Below are 18,243 nucleotides of genomic sequence, written 5' to 3'. Positions count from 1 at the left end.
ACCTTGCCATCACCATCTCCTTCCCCCCCCTTTCCATCCCCCACCTCCCAACCTCTGCCAAAAACAGTCCCCCTTTACATTGATGTTAGTTCTTTAAAAGTCTGATAGAATTCAGCAGTGAATACATCCAGTCCTGGGTTTTTCCTTATTGGGAGATTATTGCTGCTTTAATTTTATTGCTTGTTACAGATCTGTTTTATCCTCTTGTTCAATTTTAGTAGGTCATAAATGTCTAGAAATGTATGCATTTCTTCCTAGATTTTCCAGTTTTCAAAGTATTCCCTAATGCTCCTCAGAATTTCACTGGTATTTGTTGTAATATCCCCTTTTTTATCTTGAAATTCCTTAATTTAGATCTTCTCTTTCTCACTTGATTAGTTTGGCTAAGGGTTTGTCAAGCTTGTTGATCTTTTCAAAGAACCAACTCTTTGTTCCATTGATTCTTTGCATTGTTCTTTTAGTCTCCATTTCATTGATTTCTGCCCTGGTCCTTATTATTTCTTTCTATCTACTGCTTTTGGGTTTGGCTTGTTCTTGTTTTTCTAAGAGCTTGAAGTGCATAGTTAGGTTATTTATTTGAGATCAGTAGGCACTCAATGTGTTGAACTTTCCCCTTCGCTCTGTTTTTGCCATGTCTCAAAGGTTCTGGTAAGTTGTGTTTTCATTTTCATTTGATTCTAGGAATTTTTTAATTTCCCCCTTATTTCTTTAATGACCCACTGATCATTTAACAGTATATTGTTCAGACTCACATATTAAAATGTTTTCTGTAGTTTCTCTTCCTATTGATTTCTAGTTTTGTTCTATTGGTCTGATAAAACAAAGGAAGTTATTTCAATTTTCTTACTTTGTTAAGATTTGCAGCCAGATGCTGGTGGCTCATGCCTGTAATCTTTGCTATTCAGGAGGCAGCTATCAGGAGGATCACAGTTTGAAGCCAACCCATGCAAACAGTCTGTGAGACCCTATCTTGAAAAAAACCTTCACAAAAAAGTACTGGTGGAGTAAGCCCAGTACCACAAAAAAAAAAAAAAAAAAAAAAAGATCTGCCTTATGTCCTAAAATTTAATGTGTTTTAGAGAAAGTTCTGTGGGCTACTGAGAAGAATGTATATTCATCATGTGGAATATTCTGTAGATGTCTGTTAAGTTCATTTGATTTACTTTATCACTTAATACTGAAGTTTTTCACTTAATATTGATATTTATTGTCTATCTATTGATGAGATCGTGGTATTAAAGTCACTAACTATTGTTGTGTTAGGTCTATCTGTGCTTTTATGTCCAGTAAGTTTTATGAAACTTGGTGTGTCAATGTCCAGTGCATTTGTGTTTACAATTATTATATCCTTTTAATGGATTGTCCCCTTTGTCAATGAGGTGACCTTGTCTTTTCTAATTTTGCTTTGAAGTCTGTTTTTGTCAGATATGAGTATAGCTCTTCTGCTTGTTTTTGGACTCCATTTTCTTGGAATATCTTTTTCCATCTTTTCACTTTAAGCCCGTGTTCATCTGCTAGTGATGTTTGTTTCTTGTTAGCAACAAATGGTTGGGTCTTGTTTTTTTAATCCAACCCACCCGTCTGTGTTTTTGATTGAAGAATTTAGACTATTAACATTCAGAGTCATGATTAAAAAGTATATTTTTTTGGCAGTACTGGGTTTGAACTCAGAATCTTACACTTGCTAGGCAGGTGCTTTACCACTTGAGCCACTCCATTAGTGTTTTTTGTGTTAGGTATTTTCAAGGTAGGGTCTCACAAACTATTTGCCAGGGCTGGCTTCGACTCATGAGCCTCCTGATCTCTGCCTCCTGAGTAGCTAGGATTACAGGCTTGAGCCACTGGTGGCCGGATGAAAAGTATTTCATATTTCCTGTCATTTTGTTGATTTTTCCCTAGTTCCCCTTTGCTTATCTGCCTATCTAGTGAGATTTATTTTTTCCTGTATTTTTATGGTTAGCTTATCTTCCTCTCTTGTTTGCAGGATTCCTTGAAGTATCTTTTGCATTGCTGGCTTAGTGATTATGAATTCCTTTAGTTTTTGTTTATTATAGAAGGTTGTTATTTCTCCTTCAATTATGAAGGATAGCTTTACCCAGGTACAGTAATCTAGGTTGGCAGTTATTTTCTTTCAGGGTTTCAAATAAATCATTCCATGCTCTCCTTGCTTTTAGAGTTTCTATTGAGAAATTTGCCATTCTGATGGAGTTTCCTTTATAGGTGACTTGGTGTTTCTCTCTTGTAAGTTTCAATATTCTTTCCTTGTTCTATTTAGTGTTTTAACTACAATGTGCTTTGGAGAAGTTTTTTTTCTGGTCTTGTGTGCTTAGTATCCTAAAACCCTCTCATACCTAGATTTGGGAAATTTTCTGCTTTTATTTTATTTTTGATGATACTGGGGTTTGAAGTCAGGGCCTCATATTTGTTAGGCAAGAACTCTACCACTTGAGCTATATACCAGCCCTATCTGCTATTATTTTATTGAATATATTTTCTATGCCTCCAGCTTGTACTTCTCCTTCTTTCATGCCCATAATTCATAGATTTGATCTTTTAATGGTGTCCCAGGGGTGTCTTCCATGTTTAATTCATATTTTTCTGCTTTTTTCTTTTATCTTCATCTGAATGTACTAATTCATCTATCTTGTCTTCAGGTCCTGATAGTCTGTCTACAACTTGATGCAGTCTATTGGCAAAGATTTCATCTGAGTTTTTTTTATTTGACTTGGTGAACATTTTATTTCCAGAATTTCAATTTGATTTTCTTCAACATTTCTATATTTTTATTGAATTCCTTATCCTAGCCTGCTTTGTCTTCCTCATTTCATTCAGCTGTTTATTTGTATTCTCTTGAAATTCATTCAGATGTTTACTCATGTCCCCTTTCATTTCATTGATCATTCTTTTGAATGCTTTGGGATTTCATCTACTTCACTATTGTTAGTCTCAGTAATTGTGGGGTTGTTGACCTTGGAGGAGTCATTTTACCTTTTGTTTTTCATATTTCTAGTGTTTCTGTGTTGGGACTTATGCATCTGAAGTCAAGTTGTTAGTTGGAGGTTTTAATCATCTGTAGATTTTGGTTGAAGTATTCTCAATGTTCAAACAGGACTGCGTAGTGGCAGGGTTGATGTGCAGTTTCTCACTACTGGACTTGGTATCCCTCAGTAGCCAAACATTGCCCATGTGCTGAGGGCATGGGGCCTGATACCCATCACCACTCAGAGAAAAGCTGGTTGGATTCTCTAGTTCTTCCTAGTATACAAGCTGTTGCTCTATGTGTGCTGAGGTGGGGACTGGTTGAGAGTCAGTTGTCTGCTGCTGGATTACTTTCACTTTAGAACTTCCCTTCTTTGTGTTCCAGGAGTTTCTGTTATCCACAAGGAGCTTTGCAGCCTGTGGGCTGGGCAGATTCCCATTTGCTCCATGAGGCCCCCAGTTTGTGCTTCCAGGGACAGTAAGCACCCAAGCCTAGAGGTGGGTGGAGCAAACAGAGTACTGAGTTCTGCCCTGAAGGGAGAGAACTGAAGGGCTCAGCCACTCTGGCTTCCAAATTTAGTGCTTTCAGACCCTACCCAGAAGATCACCACCCTGTGAGAGGGAGGAGGTTGGGGGTAATTATGTGATCTAGGCTCTGAGCCTTCAATCCTACCTGGTAGCAAATACAAGGACTCAACTCCTGGAGGAGGTTGGTCTCAGTGCTTTCAGATCCTGCTCAAGAGTTCTCCACTATAAAGGGAGAAGAGGTTGGGGACATAACATGATTTTTTTTCCAGAATCTGGGCTCAGAGCTTTCAGTCCTGCCTGGCAGCAAACACACATAGCTGGGGAATGGGGGAAGTAGGGCAGTTCCTAGAAGTTGAGCATTCTGCCAGCCACAGGCTTGGTGCTTTGTTTTCCCAAACAAAATGGGACCCACTCCTTGTCAGGAGGTGTGGGGCACCAACCATCATGCCTTTTAGTACCCAGGCTTCCTGCTGCTTAAACTTCTCAGAAGGTCCATGTCAGAACCACTCCTTCTCCGCAACCACTTCCTGTGGCTGTCTCTCCCCCTAGACACTGTGGCAGTGTGTCCCATAACTCCCCAAGCCATGATTGTTCCTTTTATTCATTCACAGCAGCCCCAGACACTCTAAAAAAAATGCCAGTATGATGACAACATTCCTCTTTAAAACCCTCTTGGCATATTACAAAAAGGATGAACCCTGAAGACATTATGCTGACTGAAATAAATCAGACGGAGAAGAACAAATATGGTGTGATTCCACTTACATGAGAATAGAATGGTTAAATTTATAGAGAAGGTAGAATAGTGATTTCCAAGAGCAAGGATAAGGGAAGAATGGGAAGTTGATGTTTAATGAGCACAGAGGTTCAGTTTGGCATGATGAAAAAGTATTAGTTGGGTGCATAGCTCAGTGGTAAAGTGCATGCTTAGCATTTGGGAGGCCTTGGGTTCAATTTCCAGCAACACATACAAAAAAGGTCTAGGGATGGACAGTGGAAATGGTTGCCACTGAAGGCATACTGAAAATTTTAAAGTTTTTTTTAAAGCCCTTTCAGTTGCTCACTGCCATAATGATAAAGATCCCAGTAGTTGGTACTACCTAGCAGGCAGGTATGAGCAGGCCTGTCATTCTACACCTTAATTTCTATGCTGGTTACACTGGCTGCCTTGACAAGTTCTGATGACATTTCCTTCTTTCTTCAAACCTTACTCTTTAAGGTTCCCTCTCCTGGCATGAAGTGCTCGCCCTCCTTTTTCACTTGGTCAACTACTCACCCTTCCAGTCCTCAGTTTATACATGACTCCCTCCAATGATAGATCCTCTTATTTACACTCTAACAGCACCTATACTTCTTTGTAGCACTCATCACAATCACGATTTATTATTCAGTATCGTCTCCTCCAACATATTGCAAGCTCTGTTAGTCTAGGGACCAGCTGGCACTTAGTAAAAACTCAAGACATATTTGTTGAGAGAATAAATTCATACATGAATGAATGAATAACCACCTAAATGGGAAATAACTCACTAATAAAATGAGGATTATCACTTTAAAAAGTTCCTTCAAAGGAAAACATTATATTGTTTTTATGATTATAAAAATCATACAGGGCTGGAGGCTTGGCTCAAGCAGTAGAACACCTGCTTAGCAAGCACAAGGAATTGAGTTCAAACTCCAATGCTGCCAAAAAAAATTCTCTATAGAAAACCTTGAAAATCCAGATGAAGCATAAAGAAAATAAGTTTCCAGTCCCCAGCCCCCGAGGGAGTCACCATTACATATCTTGCTATATTTTTTTCTAGTACGTGTATTGTTGCTTATTTTTTAAAGAAATAAAATGCTCAAGTGGGAAGTGTGTGTATAGTTTTAAGTGTATATACACTATAGAACATGAAAAATTATGAACTAGAAAACAAATGAAAGGAGTTCATATTTCACCATAATCTACCTATACAAGAAAGAAAACTTGTTTTCAAAACTCCATTCTGCTTGGGTAGCTGACTCAAATTTCCATAGGCAGATACAAATCTCAGTCCACAGAGCTTGAGGCTCAGGAAATAAAAATTTATTTTTCAGAATTCACCTTTTTTTGGTGGGACTAGGTTTTGAACCCAGGATTTCCACTGGCAAAGCAGGCACTCTACTACTTGAGCCACACATCCAGTCCCAGAATTCATCTTATTACCAATTTTATTCTGCTGAGATGGCTAGTTTGGGGCTGTAAGTGAATAGAGTTAGCTTGCATAGTGCCAAAGCATTGGAGGAGGAGAACATCTTATTCTATGCATACACATACTCATCCTATTTTGTTCTTGGTCATTGGTCCATACAGCCAACTATTCTCTCATTTTTGCCTGCCTGGGTTCTATAGGTCCTATGGCTTCTTTCCCAACTTCGGTGCCACAGTAACCATTCTGTTGCTTTTTTTTTTTTTTTTAGGATGATAATTTGGAAATCTCTACAAGGCAGTTTTAGAGTGTGAGTAGGACCTGTGCTATGACATGATTATCACTTCCATGAACATGGTACATTACATAGCAAAATGGAGATTATCCAGGTAGATCTAATCTAATCACACGTGCACTTTAAAAATCAAAGTTTTCTCTGGCTCATGCCAGAAGAAGCCAAAGATTTCAATCATGAGAAGGCCTCAGTATAGCAGACTCCAGCTGACAGCCAGCAGGGAAATATGGATCTCAGTCCTACAATTGCAAGGAAATCCATCCTGCCAACAACCTCAATAAGCTGTGTCAAAAATAAAATCTGATCAAACGTTTAAAAAAAATTTAAACATTGTGCATACAAAGAACAGAACACAAAACCAGACATTAGAAGCCCAATTCCATGGCACTTTCATTGCATCTATACAGCATAAAGGAGACAGTATTTTAACACTCTTCACAACTGACTGTTATTCATTAACCTTCCTTTTAAGGAAAGCAGAGCTGTTCAACCTGATTTGTCTGTAGCTGGCTGATTTAATTTTATTGAATCATAATGACAAAGACATTTTGTGTTTAGTGTTTGAGGGCAATAGATGACTTAAGTTTTGGCTATATGGCTACGGGTGATTGGACTTTGAATGGCTAAACTATGGCCTCTAATTTTATTCACCTTTAACACTTGGAAGCAAATTCTTCCCAGAGCCTACAGATAAGAGCCCAGCCTGATAAAACACCATGAATTCAGTCTTGTTACATATTGTCAACATTGAACCCAGCTAAACCTGCCCAGACTTCTAAAAGAGATCTATAGAATTATGAGGTAAGTGGGTGTTTTCAACCACTGCATTTGTGCTTATTTTGTTACACAGTGGTAGAAAAGTAATACAAAGGGATTCCATAGAGGCATAATTACCAAGAGGCAAGAATCATGGGGACCACCTTAAGTCTATCTGTCACTGGAGCCCAACCAAGACTGGCAGAGTCTTGATCAGATTAGCAGAATGTCCCAGTCAATTTATGGCATAATGAGCAATAATAAATGGTGGTTGTCTTAAGCCACTAAGATTCGGACTGACTTGTTATGCAGAGGAGTCTAATTGTTCCATCTGCTGAGGTGAGAGAAGTATAGAGCCATTCCTCTGAAGTGAAAAGCCCCATTATACTTCCAAAGATGGTAAAGAATATGGAAAGAGCATGGAATCCACATTTGAGCCCACCACTTTATGAGGTGCCATTTGTGGAATGCTTTTTGGGGTGTGTGTGTGTGTGTATAAGAGGGGGGAATGGTCTTGCTATGAAGTCTAGGCAGGTCTGGAACTCACAATCCTCCTGCCTCCACCTCCTGAGTGCTGGAATTACAGTCATGTACCACTATGTTTGGCTGTTGCATATTTTTTAGCACTGTGGTAGAAGCCCTAAGACTGAGCATCTAATTTAAACCATCTGAGTCTAAATTCCTAAGACTCGGTGGACTCTATGCTATGGTTTCACTTTGAGTTAATCTTGATTCCATCTTCAATTCTTGTCTATAAAACGAGCTTGGTTACACTACTCAGTTCACAAGATTACATGACTCTTAAACTGTGAAGTCTTGTGTAAATACCAGAAATCATTACTAGCAGTCCAGAATTCAGTTTTCACATCTTATTTGCCACTGAAACTCATTTAAGGAAATTGTACCAACACACACCATATATGTAAATGTACTACATCAACATGCATGTCAACACTTGGTTTCTAAGAGGCAGAACTCACACGGGCCTGTAGCCTCCCTGATTGATGTACCAATTAACCACTCAAAGAAGCATGCATTGAAACCATTTCACAGGTTAACAATAACCTCTGGTTTTAGAATTAGGGGAGAGGAGCTGTTTTGGGGGATTTTTTTTTTTTTATTTTTGGTGGTACTAGAGTTTGAATTCAAGGCCTGTGCTTGCTTAGGTAAGCACTCTTCTACTAGAGCCATGCCCCTGGCCCTTTCCACTTTTTTATTTACAATCCTCCTACCTATGCTTCCTGCAGCTGGGATTATAGATATAAGCCATCACTTCCAGCTCATTTTGTTGAGATGGGGTCTTGCACTTTTGCCTTGCTGGCCTGTAACAGTGATCCTTCCTGATCTAAGCCTCCTGAGTAGCTGGGATTACAAATGTGATCCACTGTATCTGGTGTAGGAGCTAATATTTTGTGGGCTTCTACTTTTCTGGCCTCTAATGTTTCCTGCTAGATGACTAATTTACATCAAGTGATTATGAGGATTTCATTTGAACTGAGACTGGAGCATGGGTTGTTTCAGAAGTATCCCAGGTAATTCTGCTGTGTATCCATGATCAGGGATTACTGACACAATCCATCAATTCTTGCAGAAATTCTTTAGCATAGGTTTTATGTTCATTTGATAGTAAAAACATGGACACCCACAGATGTTAGCTTCCCCACACATCTTGAAAAGCTAAGTTTTTTTTTCTACTTCACCTAAATGACACATTTCCTAAGTAGAGGACACAATCATGCTCTCCAAATCAAAAGAGATACCAAACCTAAAGGTGAGGCAGAAAATCCCTTTTTAATAATCACATCCCTTTTGTTGATCCTATTTTCTTTGTTTTGTTTTAGTGGTACTGGGGTTTGAACTCAGGACTTGTGCTTGCAAGGTAGACACTCTACCCATGAACCACTCAGTCAGTCATTTGTGCTCTGGTTATTCTGGAGATAAGGTCTTACTTTTTTTGTCCTGGCTCACCTGCACTCCATCCTCCTATTTTAGGCTTCCTGGGGACCGCAAAACCAGGCAGGCACCACCACACCCAGCTTTTTTCCATTGAGTTGGGGTCTCAAAAACTTTTTTGCCTAGAATGGGCTGGAATCAATCCTTCGGATCTCAGTCTCCCAAGTGGCTAGGATTACAGGTGTGAGTCTTGAGTGTCCAGTCTGTTGACCTTATGAACCTCCATGAATCCTTTCTGGCCACCTCAAACCTTGGTCTCTTCACTGAATTTCCACTACACGAGTAACAGATTTATTTCCATGGCAATCATGCCACTGCACCTTGTACTTGTGTCCATGTTGCCCAGAGCTGTTTACTTTCCTAGAGGATCAACCTGATGACCTGCAGGCAAATCGTGGTCAGAGCTCTGGTTTGGGGTTAGACCCACCTGAGATGGACTCCTGACTGTAGCTGGCTGCTGTGGCCCTAGTGAGGTATTTTATTCTTTGAAACTTCAGTTCTGTAAAAATAAAACACGTACCTTAATAAGGTTTAGAAACAATACATTCAGTGAGTCAGTGATTTGTATATCCTCCCTCACCAATGGAAGCAGAGTATGGTCCATGGCAAACACAAAGGAAGTAGTAAGTCGAACTAGTTATTTGGAACTTACTCCTTTTTGAACTCAAATGCCCTTACCATTTGGGGAAAGAATAAAATTAAGCAGTCAAGAAACCTAGCTGAGGTTGACATTTCTGTCCTTCAGAACAGGTTTCCAGAAAGTTATGTACACACGATACTCCAGTCAAGCCACAGGAAATCATTACATTGAACATTTTTTTTCTTTCCCACCCACGTCCTTTTGCCCTACGACCAGGTCCCCACCCCAAGCTCTGCCTGCCCACTTGGAAAGGAGTGGCGGATTTGCTTTCCCAGTGGATTGGTTTACAGAGTGGGGTAAATCAGGGAGGCTCCACCCACTTCCCCGGAGCGCTGCGGACGCGCGCTGCCTATCCGCTCCCCGCGGGACGTGCAGGGAGGTGGGCTGTTACCTGTCCCTTTAAGGAGGAGGGCCGAGCGCGGCCGAGCGAGCCGGCGCAGCCCCCAATCCCCAGAGCAGCTGCAGCCCCGGCCCCGGCCGTCCCTTGGAGAGCAGCGTCCGCCCCGGCACCGGCCAGAGTCGCCGCCATGGTGCAGATCGTGACCGTGAAGACCCAGGCGTACCCCGACCAGAAGCCCGGCACGAGCGGGCTGCGGAAGCGGGTGAAGGTGTTCCAGAGCAGCGCCCACTACGCGGAGAACTTCATCCAGAGTATCATCTCCACCGTGGAGCCGGCGCTGCGCCAGGAGGCCACCCTGGTGGTGGGCGGGGACGGCAGGTTCTTCATGAAGGAAGCCATCCAGCTCATCGTCCGCATCGCCGCCGCTAACGGGGTAAGGGCCGCGGCGACTGCTCGGCGACCTCCGCCCGGGGCGCGTGCGCGACGTGCGGCCCCGGCCCGGCCTCGCTCCGCTCCCGCCCTGCCCGGCCACTTCCGTGCGGGCGCCCGGGCTCCACCCCCTACCCCGGGACGGGTGGGGATCCGTGATCACCCGCGCCGAGCTGAGCTGCTAGCTGGATCCCTGGGGAGCGGGGAGGCGCGGGGGAACCGGCCTTGACCTTGACCTTGGCTCTGACCCTCCTTCGGCCTCCTGTCCCGTCCCCCTCATGGTACTGGTCTTCCTGCGGCTCCCGAGGCCTTGACATTTGCATTCACCTTTGCTGCCTGGGAAGATACAGTTACAGCCCCGGGGTGCCGTGGCCTTCCCCGGGGAAAGGTGAGACCCGCTCACATCCCCTCGCCTTGCGCGTGGGTGCCTGCTATTCTGGTCTGCGACCTGGCGCTTCCCGCTGGCTCCGAGCCCCGCGCTTGGGGCCAGGATGGCGAGAGCACCCATCCCCCGGGGACGTCAGGCCAGAGGACTTGAGCTGGCAGCTGCCAAGCCTATCTCCCCATCCTCTAGTTCGCTTTGAGACACAGCTCCTACCCTTACTTGGTCTGCTTGCCGCGGTGCAGGCTTTGGAAAAGTCTAGTTTCTGCTGGACAGTACCCTGGATCTGATCCACCGAGGGGCCTGGAGCTTAATTTTCACTAAAACCAAAGCAACGTACGCAAGGGCGCTCTTAGGCAAGCAGTCTGGCAGGCCAGGAAATTAATGCAACTCCCTGGTTCCGCCCCCCTGGTTAAGGGACGTTAACTGACTTAATTGGGCAGGTCTACTTGGAGAGATGAAACTTTCAAAGAAGTTCCTTCCCTCCCACCCCCCGCTGGATTTGTAAAATAGATAAATTAGGGTTGGTTACTCATTTACTTTCTAAGGAACAAGTTTTCGTTTTATATTTAAAGTAAGATTTCACTTATACCTAACTCTTCTGGAGCTCATCCCTTTAGCAGGATCTTTATTCATTTTAGTACTACTTTGGCTTGCTTTAACACATTGCAAGCTGTTTTGCTAAACGCCCTGATAAACTCTTCATCTGCATGTCTCATTTATCCTCCTGCCGCCCTATAAGGTAGATGCTATTATGGGTACCTTCAAATTGCCAGTGAGAATACTGAAGCTTAATCAGATTAAGTAATTTACAAGAACTAACGTGTCAATACTGAGCATCAATACAGACCTACAGATCCCAAGAACTTGAGCTTCTTCTGAGAATGAAGGGGACCCTTAAATCTCAAGATCCATTTTCCAGTGGCCAAAATCTAATCTGCGTTCTCTCTCCACCTGCCTACCTGGGTCAGACATTTGTAAGCATCAGCCAGAGACATCTGGATTTGCTTTCTCTTTGCTCCTGAGTTTTGAGACCACAAATTTCCATGAGAGGAGAACAATCAGCAGCTGTGTCCCAGCAGATCCCTGTGGTGAACCGGCCCTTCATTCACACATTCAACTGAGCCCACAGCATGTACAAAGAAATGTGCAGAATCAAAGATGATTCAGACACAAGCCTTGTCCGCAGGGAGCTTTAGAGTCCAAATGGCAATCTCTCCATTTGGGAACAGTGTAGGGTGGGAAGGAAAGAATTAGTTAAGACAAAAACAGGGTGGATGTAGCTCAGTGTTAGAACACTTGCCTGGCATGTGCAAAGGCCCTGGGTTCAATCTCCAGCACTACAAAAGAAAAAAAGTTCTTAAAACTTCATCAGCCTTTAGCTACTGCTCGGTTCTCTTTCCTCTTTTAACCAAACGCTATAAAAAAAGTTCTGTGTTCTCTAGAGTCACTCCGACTCTCACCTCCCGTTCACTCACAACCTCACTACCCTCTGGCTTCTCAGAGCCTCCTCTGTCTCTCCACTGAAAGTGCTCTTGCCACAGTTACTGGTGAGGCTCTGGTTGCTGCATCCATAGAACACTGTTTAGGCCTGAGGTTGACCTTTCTCCTGCATTTGGCATAGCTGATTGTGTTCTTTTAACAGTCCTCCTCCCGGCCTCCATCACACATTTACTCACACATTTCACAAGTTCCTTCACAGACTGATTCCCCACCTCCACCCTAGCTGTTCCCTAGGTTTCTGTCCTCTGCTTGCTGCTCTCTGATTTTATTTTCTCCCTCTACTCACCAGGGGTTTAACTCTGTTACTCCTCTCCCAGGTGCTTCCGTTCCCACAGCGTCTTCAGACAGCCTTTCCCCTGTCCACTGTTCATCTCTACCTCACTTCTTTCCCATAGATCCTTCTAGCCTAGATTAATCAAATTCCAGTGAATGGTCTGCTTACGTGTCACAGCTTCTTTACGACGGGCTGTGTTTTAGCTGGGAGTCTCTTTGGTATCATTAGAGGATTGGTCCAGGACCTCCTGCGGTAACCAAGTTCTGTAAGTGCTCATGTTCCTTCTATGAAACTGGGGTGGTGGTGCTGCATATGACCTTTGCCCGTGTTCCCATATATTTTAAGTTATCTCTACATTACTTCTCATACCTAACAATGTAAATGAAATGAAAGTAGTTATACTGTATTTTTAATTGCATTATATTTTATTGTTCCTTTTTGTTTTTTCCTAATATTATCAGTGTATGATTGGCTGAATCAATGGATGTGGAACCGGTGAACACAAGGAGCTTACTGTATCTACAATACCTAGCATAATGTAGCATTCAATGTATCCTTGCTCAGTTGCTCTGAGTTCTCAGTCAGCTGTGACTTAACTTAAAGTCACCATATAGTTGGTGGCCAATAAATTTCTTCTCATTAAGCATTTACTATGTGCTTGCTTTGTATCAGATATGTGTGAGATACAAAACATTCCTGCCCTCAGGAAAGACATAGTCAAGAAGGGAAGGTGAGCAGCAGTGCAAGGGAGGTAAGTACCAGTTGAAGGGGCGAGAGCAGAGAGGGCTGTCTATGAGGGGAAGATGAGCAAGGAGGCTTCAGAGAGGAGAAAAGTTGAATTGAATCTTCAAGGATGAGTGGGGATCAAATGTGCTGGAGAGGAGGAATTCTGGGAAGAATGGAAGTTGGGACCATTCTCTCAGGCAGGGTATTTAATTTCTGCCCTTTCTTCATCTGTAAAAGTTGTTTTTCCATGGTGGAGATCAAACCCAGGGCCACACAGAAGCTAGGCAATCACTCTACCACTGAGCTACATCCATCTTCATCTGTAAGTTGGAAATGATACTGCATGCTCAGAGAAGTTGTTGTGAGAATGGGATAAAACGTATTTAAGAACACCTGGCAGCCCCTTTTCATCTGAAAACTGTTGAAATGGCATGTGTTCAGTGTTCTGTGATATTAGAACACAAAGTTCATCCAATGATGCAGGTAGTAGCTTCCCTCTCATATCAGCATTGTCTCCCACCTTCTTTAACCTTCAACAGCCCCAACCAGCCTGGTGGGGTTCTGTGTCAGAACCATTGGGTGCAAGTGAAGAAACCTAGCAAATTAGTCCAAGTGAAAAAGGCATTTGTTGGCTCATGTTACTGATTAGAGGAAGAGCTGCTGAGTGCACACTCCTTGGTTCAATTTATGATTCAAAGAATGACTCCTGCCTCAGTGATCTGCCAGAGACCAGTAATAGAAACAGGAAAAAGTTCAAATTCATAAGTCAAAGGAGGTGGATATTTTGAAGGATAATTACCACACTTCTAAGCAAAATAAAATCAATGGTTTCAGAGTGAATTTTTCATCAATTCACAGATTTTTTCCACTCATTTTATTGTTATATATTGTTCGTACACTATTATGGGTTTCATTATGACATTTTCATACATGTATGTAATGTACTTTGAGTATATTCATCCCCCCTATTAGTCTCTCTTGCTCCCCCTTCGTCTTCCTCTTCTCATGGGGGTTCTTTTGCTATGTGTCCTTGGCTATTCTTTGTGAACCCATGGAACCCTTCAGAATAATTTTATTTTAAGTGAATAAACCAAAATACAGAAATGCAATTATCAAAATATCAAAAAACAAAATTTGTGATACAGCAAGATATCTATGTGTTTCTTTCTTGCCCTATTAAATAGCAAGATTTAGAGGAGGGTCTAGTGATGAATATAAATGATATTTTGAGGTGGTGATTTATAATATGATAAGAAAATAATCATTTAGGGTGTAGTAACAGTAGTGATAGTAGAAATAATACTGTGGTATACTTCCTGCATTTATCATTGAGGAAATGCTAAATTTCAGTAGATGTCAGTGAAATCACAGAAAAAAATTCTTTTGTCTTTTGCCATTCATGTTCAAGTACCCCACTGAGTTCTCATGGACCTTCTAGTTATAAGGGAGAGTGTTATCTGAACATCTTGAGTTGAGAACCCCTGCACTAGGTAAACGGTGCTGTCCACACCAAAATGGGCCTCAAATACATGACCCAGGGATCAAAGGTGTCATTTCTCAGACCAAACCAGCCAGGCTTGAAGAACTTCTTTACAATGGAGGAACTCTGCCATTTTCCATTTGGGATGGGTCCCTCTTTTCTGAGCCTTGCTGGAGTCAGCCGCAAGCACTGGTGTTTCAGGCTTTAGTTCACATTTGCTGAGAAGGCAGTGAAAGAACCCTGAGCCAGCGGGGAAAGTTCAGGGGACTCTTAGGTAGTTGGCATTAGATGGAGGCACCTTGCTCTCCTTAAAACCCTTATGTCCTTGAGGCAGGGATGATGTGGCAGAGAAACATCCTTGGGTCACTTTTTAATATGTTGCAACTCCCAGGTTAAAAAAAGTTCGCTATGACGGACTTTTGAGTGATTGATTTCCCCTTTGTTTATACACTCTGATTCAGAGTCACCATTAAACACCAGGATGGATAAGATAATGTCTATTTCTCTCTAGGAGTGTACAGTCCTTCAGGAGAAATAAAACACAAGAAATATGTACACATAGGAAGAGCAGAAATAGAAAAAAGGGCTGAGTTCAGAAAAGGGAGAGAATATTCTGGATTGAGGAAAGAAGAGCTAGAACTTGAACTGTCTTGAGAGGGTAGAGATGGAGCACTTTTCAGGATTGGAGTAGAGTAGGGAGATGTAAGGAGGACTATTTTCTAGAACCAGGCACTTAGTCGCCGTATTAAGTTTGTTGTTGTTTTCTTTTGTTTTTGAGGTGTTGGGGATTGATCCCAGGGCTTCACCTATTGCTCTTACAAATCTTTTTTCTTTTTTATTTCTTTCTTAATTAAATCTAATGCCCACGGAACATTAGAGACTAAAAAGAAAAGCATTGACAAATATTTACTGAGTACCTAATAAGTGCCATTCTTAGAACTAGGGAAGCAGGAGTGAAAACAACAGTGTCTGTTCTCATGGAGTGGTAGGGCTGTAGTTGAGGGAGACAGATGATAAATGTACATGCCAGATGAAGACAAATGCTCTGAAGAAAAAGAAAACCTGGTAAGGAGAGAGCATTTTAGGGTGGTTGCTCCTTTCAGTGCAGTAATTGGGAAAGCCTGCCTCGTAACCCCCCTGAAAGCAGAGGCCTGAGTAAAGTGAAGCAGTGAGTCGGAGCCAGAAAGACCTCCGGCAGACAAAGAGTTAAGTGTAAATGCTGAACACATGTAATTATCTAACACTGTAAAATTGTGCTTCAAGCAAACAAATATAGTATAAATTTTCATTGCACAAAGGGTCCCAATATACTATGAAGTTTTAACATGTAGTATATTACAAGTATTATTTTATTATAAATTTGTCTTAATAAAAGGCATAAGCAGCATTGATCAAATATTTAACAATAAATTTCTTTTCTCTAGGACTTAGGATAGGAAACATGGCTCTTCTACCCTCTTAGATTAAATGTTTGGGGGACTGCAGGTTGAACTGATAAAAGGTAGATTAGAAAAAAAAAAAAGTGTGACTGGAGGCCATTACAAATTTTTGGCTTATCCACTATCTAAGTAGGAGAAGAGGGAAGGCAAGAAGGGCACTGGAAAGCATGACTTTTAGAAAAAATAAATGAGCTCTTAAGTGAATAGTTGGGAGATATGATAGTTTTGTGATAGTGTCTATTTAGGTGTGGTACTAAGAGTCAAACTTCCTTAGGTATAAAATGCTTGGCAAGGTAATTTATGACAATTGAGTTTGAGGGGGACATTTAAGATAGATAAAGGGCTTAGTGAAAAGCCTATATCAAATGCTTTCAGCTGAAAATAATTCATTGTCACAGTGGTATAGTTTGTACTCCTTAAGATCTTAGAAGAGGTTTTAGAAGAATGATTTGAGTAAGCTACACTTTTTTTTGTTTGGTTCTGCTTTTGTTTTATTTTGAGACAGGGTCTCACTATATAGCCCAGGCTGGCCTTGAACTGGCAATCCTCCTACCCGATCATCCTGAGTACTGGGATTACAGGTGTGAGCCTCCATTTCCTACATTCCTGAGAAATTGAGCGAGGAAGTTTGAGCTGATCTATTCATTCCATCCTAATTCTTGAAGTGCACACAAACATAGCTAGTCACTCAGTTGACTTTGAAGCTGTGCTCACAGTTGGGATCTACCTTGTAAAAATCACTGCTGAGGTATTAAGTAAGATATTAAGGGCCCATGAGGGACTTCAGTTGGAATTTAAAGAAGACTGTTCTCATTTGGTGCCCTCAGGCAGTGGAAGATCACAAAGGGTAGCCCTGGGAGGTTATAAGAATTGGTAAGGAGAGAGTACCTTTCCCCTGAGCTCTGCACATGGATACAAGCAGGGCTTTGGTTTTTCGTTTTTCATCTATTTATCATTTATCTACCTATCTCTCTCTTCCTTTCTTTCTTCTTTACTGTGATTGTTGAAAGTCCTTCCCGTTGCTTCTGTTAATCACGACTGAGGCATGCAGACAGCCCCCAAAAAACACAATGAGGACTGCCAATTTAGTCATGTCAACAAAAATTTAATCATGAATCAGAAACACCTTGAAAATCATTTTTTCATATTGGAAACATTTTTATTCCATTTTCCTCTACATAGATGCTCTGGTTTAAATGTGTCCTCCAGGGGTCCATGGGTTGAAAGCTTAGTTCCTACTATGGTAATATGAAGAGGTGGTAGGATCTTTAAGAGTTTATTGGGGGGGAAATGATACAAGACTGACTGCTCCCTATGCTTTGGCTTCCTATCTTGCCATATGGTCTTTTGTCGGTGACATGCATTGTCACCATGGTGCAATCTACCATGAGAATGATACAATGAAGGGGACCCTCTCCAGAGCCTGCATCATACTGCTTGGACCATCAGCCTTCAAAACCGTGAGCTAAATAAACCTCTTTTTTTTATACTGTACCCATCTTCAGGTATTTCACTGTAGAAATAGAAAGGAGACCAACACAACAAAGATGAAATCTGATAGATGAAATGTAGTTGATTTGTCTATCCTGCTAGTAAAGTTGGAACTGGGACTTTGGTCTTCTGATATTTCATCCATTTGTTCTTTTCCATAAATAAGTATATCTTAAAGCGAGTTCTGATATTGTTATTATCCTAGTTAGAGTTTGGAGAACTGAGGCCAGAAACTGTGGCTCATACCTAAACTTCCAGTTACTTGGGAGGTGGTGGTCTGGAGGATTGTGGTTCCAGGCCAGAGTGGCAGAAGTTAGTGAGACCCTCATCTCAATCAATAGGCCAGGTGTGATGGTGTGTACCTGTGAGCCCAGCTTTGCAGAAGGTTGTAGGTAGGAGGATTGTGGTCTGAGGCCAGTCCTGAGCAAAAACGTGATACCCTACCTGAAAAATAAAGCAAAAAAGGGCTGGGAGGCATGGCTCAAGTGGTAGAGTGCCTGCCTAGCAAGCATGAGATCTTGAGTTCAAACCCTAGTACTGCCTCCTCCCCCCACCAAAAATAGTTTCAAGAACTGGATTGAGCAATGCTAGCTATGTCTTTCAGAACTTTTAATGTTTGAATGAGTTCTGTGAGTTTGTAAGAGTAACCCATACAGAACACTTCTGGGAAGTATCAGTTGACACTACATTGGGTTGCTTTGACCATCTATACCTTACAAGACTCTTCCCAGATTTCGTGTGGTTTCTTCTTTTTAAACTGTTGCTAATGGCATGAGGGAGGGACTGTCTTTTCCTTAGATATTTTCCACATAGCTTATCTGGCAAATGATGCATGAATTTGGTTTCTTTGGGCATGA

The 18,243-nt window shown here is 42.0% G+C and overlaps 1 protein-coding gene across 2 annotated transcripts in view; it reads left to right on the top strand.

The window, feature by feature from the left end:
* The first annotated feature begins 9,667 nt into the window (after positions 1-9,667).
* The window catches only part of Pgm1 (phosphoglucomutase 1), a 72,953-nt gene continuing 64,377 nt past the window's right edge, over positions 9,668-18,243 (top strand). Inside the window, exon 1 of one of the 2 annotated variants that reach the window (XM_020169077.2) lies at positions 9,668-10,095. In XM_020169077.2, coding sequence (XP_020024666.2) covers positions 9,850-10,095 — 246 coding nt within the window. In that variant the 5' untranslated portion in view covers positions 9,668-9,849. Of the gene's footprint in view, positions 10,096-10,460; positions 10,480-18,243 lie in introns of those variants that run through there. The other variant, XM_074079888.1, reaches the window with a different exon arrangement.

This window comes from Castor canadensis, chromosome 7, assembly GCF_047511655.1.
Source record: "Castor canadensis chromosome 7, mCasCan1.hap1v2, whole genome shotgun sequence".
Taxonomy (NCBI): Eukaryota; Metazoa; Chordata; class Mammalia; order Rodentia; family Castoridae; genus Castor; species Castor canadensis.
The sequence above is the reverse complement of the archived record's forward strand: the minus strand, read 5'-3'. Positions and strand labels throughout refer to the sequence as shown.